Here is a 6,000-nt window from a genome sequence, read left to right as displayed (position 1 = left end):
GCTAGGCCATCAAAAGAGGTGCTTTTAGCAGCAAGCTTTAGAGACCCAACCCGCTCTCCCTGCCCCAAACACACACAGAGACAGAAGACACCTTAAACCATGGTGGCGAAGGCTTTTTTTGTTAACGAAAATGCCTTAACCGCCATGGTTTGTCTTCTGAACAAGGCCAGAGATTTCTTAGGCTGAGCAATAAAACACAAACCATGTTCCTTTTCCAGCACTCAAGAGCATTGATTGTTTATTTGGTTGGGAGGCTAGCAAGATCACGAGGTGACGCTAAAAAGGTGCACAGGACTTCTCCTCGTGCAGCTGCAGCATGGTGCACGCACACGCACACACGCTCACACTCACACCGTCAACTTCTGTACATGTACAAAGGGCCAAAAATTGAGAAAGGGGTAACATCAGCAGAGGGACATGGCATGACTTTTACACGCACGCACATGCACACGCACACACACGCAGAGATATGCAGCAAGATCTCCCGTCCTCTCTGGCACCTCTCCGTTCCCCAAAGCCTGGCCGCTCTCGACTCCGTTAAGTTTGAGTCGTCCGGTGGCCTCCCAAACGGCGGTGTTCCATCTCGCATCTCAGGTTTATTCCTTCCGCAGGCAAGAGGAGGCAGGACCGGAGGGTTCTTGGTCCCAATAAAAATCTTCTGGGAGAGGGGGGGGGGAGAGGGAGGGGGGAGAGGGCGGGTGGCGGTGCCCGGAGGCCTCAATTCTTCAGGATGGTTTCGTAGGCTTGGAACACGTGCTGAGCAACTTCGGGGGCGCGGCACTTCAGGGACAGCTGCATGGGAAGAGGAGGAGAAAAGGGACTGAATGCAGGTGAGGCCGAAGCCGCGCTGGTAAACTGGAGCAAACGCTGCCCAGGAGGAGGCCGAAAAGCAAAAACGGAGGCATGCGAAGACGTCGGAAGGAAGGCAGTGAAGCCAAAGAGCGGAAGAAAGAGGGCCAGCCACAGCTTTCGCTAGCTTCGCTCTCCAGGCGGCTGAACATTCTCTCCGAATGAAGTTCCCCCCTCCCCATAGCGCCCCACAACCCAAGCCCCCTACGCGCAGGCGGACGCCGTCCTCGGCTGAAGGCACAGATGTCAACTCCAGACTTGGAAGAGGTTTATTTTTTATTTATTTTTATTTATTATATGCCACCTTTTTTCCTCCAAGGAACCCAAGGGGGTGTACCTACTCCTCCTCCTCTCCATTTTGATCCTCACAACAACAACCCTGTGTGGTAGGCCGGGCTGAGAGTCTGTGACTGGCCCAAAGTCACCCAGTAGGTCTCCATGGCCGAGTGAGGACTGGAACCCGGATCTCCAGATTCCCGGTCCAACACTTTAGCCGCCACACCACACCGGCTCTGACTTTCGTCTGGGGACACGCCTGGTTAAAGGCCACGTTAGGGTTGCCGTGTAAAACACCCCAAGACCACAAATCACATATGCAGCCCGATCCTAGGCACGTCCACTCAGGTGTTCATCCTAAATGCAGTGAGGCTTGCTCCCACGTCAGCGTGGACAGGGCTGCAGATTCTCCAAGGAGCCCAGTCGGTTATTGTGAAAAGTCAAAGCGCATTTTTAAAAATCTCACCTTACCCAAGGGTCTCTCTCTCTCTCCCCCCCCCCCCCACCAGCTTTTTATTCTCACAACAACCCTGTGAAGTAGATTTGGGCTGGGAGAAATTCTGGCCCCAGGTCACCCCAGTGAGTGCTTTCTGGCTGACTGGGGATTTGAACCTGCGTCTTTCCGGTGTTACTCCAACGCTCTAAGCACTATACCATCCTCACCCCCGAGTTAGAGTCGGCACCGGTCAGCTGATGTTAAGACTTCCGTAAAAGGTACCCAGTGGGCCGGCCGGCCTTGCCACGCAGTGTACAGGGAGGGATGGAGGACTTTGTCGTAAAAGGAAAAAAGGTTCATCTGCTCTCTTCGATTTCTCTCCCCCTACACCCCCCCACACAGATCCTGCCTGCCGTGCAATGGAATGAGTTATTTGTTAGCTTGTGTCAGCGGAGGGGTTTGAGCGTTGCTGAACAGAGCATCAGAAGCAAGCCGGGCGGTGGGGTGGGGTGGGGTGGGGTGGAACAAAACGCAAGAGGCGAAGTGGTGAGTAGGAAGCCGGGTTTAGAAGAGCTGGGTCGTTTTGGTGGTGGTGGCTGGTGCGTGTGTGTGTGTTTTTAAAAAAGAAGCAAACGCATTCCGCTAACCTCTAAATCCTGCAAGGCCGGAGGGGCAGGCCCGTGAGGGTGGGGGCAGATGGTCACGCAGCAACACAAAACAAAACAAAAGAATAAAGGAGTAAATTGTCACCAAAAGGGAAAGAGAAGAAGGGGACGCCCACAGCATCCAGTGACCGGGAGAGAGGACCGGGGGGGGGGGGGAGGGGAGGGGTTTCGGTAATCCAATCTCATTTCAGATGTACCGTGCAAGGTAGACAAGGCGGAGTGGGGGGGGGGGGTCAGAGGAGGCCCTTCTTTGGATGCCCCACTACCCGGTGTACAGGGGATGGCTACTGGCAGGGCCTGGGTGGCGGTGGCACCGCAGCCGTGAAATGCTCCCCCCAGGGAAGCTCACCTTTTAATCTCTGGCCAGGCTTCTGCAGCCTGCTTTCAGGCTGCTGTTTCAAATTGTGGTGCATTAAGGACTTAATTATTATTATTTTTACTGTAATTTTTTAAAAAACCGAACTTCTTTGTAGGCCAGCCTGGGAGCTTTTTGAAAGGAAGGGGGGAGGGGGGGAGAAATCAATCTCTAAAGTGGATAAAAATGAAATCCTCTTCAAGTCACTTGTCTTTGCATCCCAAAGCCATCTTTGAATTTTGCCTGCTTAACACCGGGGGTTGGAAGGGAAGAGGGCGAGCCGTTCCTAAAGCGGGAGGGCTCTTCCCAGGACATCTTGCTGATTTGCCTTGTTCTGCAGCTTAGCAGAGAGACCACAAGCGCTTTCTTTCTGCTGGCTGCCTGGTCCCAGTCCCGCCTGACCCCAAGTCCACTAGGGACTCTGGCAGAAGCCCGTCACTCTACGCGGGGACAGGTAGAGAAGGTATCACTATCAGAGGGAGTAAAGCCTGTATACACTACTTGTTGGGGAACATGGGTGGGAGGGTGATGTTGCACCCGTGTCCTGCTTGTGGGTCCCTGGTCGACGGCTGTTTGGCCACTGTGGGAACAGAGTGCTGGACTAGATGGACCCTCGGTCCGATCCAGCATCAGGGCTCTTCTGATGTTCTTATGACAAGTTACCCTGATGTGATGCATCTGTCCATAGGAAAATGTTTCCCTACTCCTGGCAAATGACCACCTTTCTTTTGTCTGATCAAACAGGTTTCACAGGATTTCACAGGGATTCCCAAACCTGCAGGACCTATTTCTTCAATAGGTTGCACCCGTATCCTGCTTGTGGGTCCCTGGTCGACGGCTGTTTGGCCACTGTGGGAACAGAGTGCTGGACTAGATGGACCCTCGGTCCGATCCAGCATCAGGGCACTTCTGAGGTTCTTATGTTCTTAAGGAAAGACCAGTGTTCTCTCTTTTAGCCTGCTGCAATGACAATTCCCCCTGGTTTTCTTTCCAGCCCCTCCTTCAGCAAATCACATCTTTATCTTTCAACTTTAACCCGGAGAGGCAAGGCCTGTGTTCTTTCTAGGGCCTTAGCTAGACCGAAGGTTTATCCTGGGATCGTCCCGGGGTCGTCCCTGCCTGCCTGCTCCCGGGATATCCTGCGTGTCATTTACATGAACAGGGATGACCCCGGGATAAACCTTCGGTCTAGCTAAGGGCTAGGCTTTCCACAGTGCCTAGCGATTTCAGCACTGATCAATAAACACAATTCACTTATGCATAAAAGAACTAGAAACAGTGGCCTGCTTCGCACTTTGCAACAACCCACAGTTTATTCACCGTGGATTGCTGAAGCTGAAGTGGGAGCCGGCTTGCTCCCGCTGAGCTGAACAACCCAGGAAGGCTCCCTCCCTGCGACTTTTAGCATGACGTCCAAACCCAGAATTGTAGATTGTTGCAGGAGGAACAACCCAGACTCAAAACCGAAGAGCGAACTATGGGTTACAAGTCTGGGTTGTTCTTTCCCCAAACAACCTCCCAGATTCACAAGAAACAAGCCAGGGATGAAACATCCCCAGGCTGTTTAGCTCAGCAGCAGCAGGCTGGTGCTCAGAGACCAGAGTGCTTGCTTGCTCGTTCATTGCTACCCTGGGTAGCTGTGATGAGTGAACTGGGTCATTCTCGAAAAGCAGACTGTCGAGGAAATCAAGCTGGGTGGTTCTTTTATCTATGCCTGCAGGTATAGGAAAATGGCTCTATAAATCCTTAGCTCTATAAATCATAATCATAAGATTCATGGCTTCCTGTGTAACCAAAACATTTTTTTAAGACTGCAACTACTTTCACAACTCAGAGCTGATGTTGAAATCATGTCGGTGTCAACACAGGCAGCTAGAGGGTAGAATAAGATGTTTTCAAAGCAAGCTAACCGCAAAAAGAAACAGATGGAGATTTGGTTGCTGTAACTATTGCAATACCCATTTATGTATTGTTTTTCTAGTCAGAGAAGTACTTACACTCTGTACATGACTAAATGCCTTGCTTCTCATTGGTTATTGTTAAGCCCTATATGGTTCGGGTCCAGGTTATTTGAAAGAACGTATTCTCCCTTATGAGCCTGCCCATGCTTTGAGATCTTCTGGAGAAGCCCTTCTTTCAGTCCCACCATCTTCACAGGCGTGCTTGGTGGGAACATGGGAGAGGGCCTTCTCGGTGGCTGCTCCAGAACTCTCTTCCCGGGGAAGCTAGGCTGGCTCCCTCCTTGATGGGCTTTCGGAAGCAGGCTAAAACTTGTTTGTTCCAGCAGGCCTTTGGAGAATAATCTGGCCCTCCATCTATGTTAATGTCTTATAATTTTGTTGTGTATTTTAAATGTTTATGGTTTTGTTCCCCCCCCTCCCCATGTATATTTTAAACTTTGTAAGGCTGCCTTGAGGCCCAGTATTGGGCAAAAGGCGGGATACAAATAATAATAATAATAATAATAATAATAACAACAACAACAACAACAACAACAACAACAACAACAACAACAACAATGTATTGCAGAACTGCATTATGATTAGTGAGAAGGTTCTACCATTGTATCTGAGAAGAACTGACCCTATAAATATGTTAGCCTTTCCTGAAATTATTGAGCAGTTCCTCAGGTCTTCTAAGACTGTCACTTTGCAGCGCTGCTCATAATAAACCTTCTAAAGAGAGAGAAATTGTGTCTTGAGAGTCTGTGACCACCACTCAGCGAACCACGGGGACCCGCCCTTTCGGGTCCCACCACACTTACCTGATCCCTGCACAGAGTAGACCTATTGAAGTGAATGAGGGACCTACAAAGCCGGGACCATCAAAGCAGGACACGGTGCAACAGCACCCTCCCACCCATGTTCCCCAGCAAGTGGTGCTTATAGGCTTACTGCCTTGGATAGTGGAGGTAGCACATAGTCATCAGGGCTAGTAGCCATGGATAGACTTCTCCTCCAGGAATTTACCCAACCCTCTTTTAAAGCCGTCCAAACCGGAGGCCATCACCCCTTTCGGGTCCCACCACACAGGCAAAACGGGCAAAGAGGACCATACCGTGAAGTTGGGATTCCCTGGCTGGATCCGCAGCTCCGCCAAGACCCAAATGCCGTTGGTCAGCTTGAGCGACTGGTACAGCATGTCTTGGCTTTCAACGTTCCGCTTTGCGATGGTGAAGATGTTGCTGCCTTGAAGCTTGCTGCTAACGGCATCTGTGGGGACAAGCAAACAGCACGGGCTTAGTCCCAGCTCGAGGTGTCCGGCGCCGATGCTGCTGCAGCACAACCTGGGGGAATGGGGTGCAAAGCTCGGCTGCCCGAGAATCCAGCTTCCGGTTAAAACGTGGTGGGGAGGAAAAGTTACTAGCCCTCAGGATTCCAGAAAGAGGCTCGGAGGGTGGCAACGAGGGACAGGGCCTT

At 51.4% G+C, this 6,000-nt stretch overlaps 1 protein-coding gene across 1 annotated transcript in view; it reads right to left on the bottom strand.

The window, feature by feature from the left end:
• Positions 1–206: 206 nt before the first annotated feature.
• The window catches only part of AP1B1 (adaptor related protein complex 1 subunit beta 1), a 70,429-nt gene continuing 64,635 nt past the window's right edge, over positions 207–6,000 (bottom strand). The window contains exons 20-21 of the mRNA XM_063143975.1: positions 5,639–5,793; positions 207–792 (exon numbers count right to left, since the gene is read on the bottom strand). Of these exons, the coding sequence (XP_063000045.1) occupies positions 718–792; positions 5,639–5,793 (230 nt within the window). The 3' untranslated portion in view covers positions 207–717. The remainder of the gene's footprint in view (positions 793–5,638; positions 5,794–6,000) is intronic.

The sequence above is a fragment of the Elgaria multicarinata genome, chromosome 18, assembly GCF_023053635.1.
Source record: "Elgaria multicarinata webbii isolate HBS135686 ecotype San Diego chromosome 18, rElgMul1.1.pri, whole genome shotgun sequence".
Classification (NCBI taxonomy): domain Eukaryota; kingdom Metazoa; phylum Chordata; class Lepidosauria; order Squamata; family Anguidae; genus Elgaria; species Elgaria multicarinata.
This window is presented reverse-complemented; position numbering and strand designations above follow the sequence as displayed.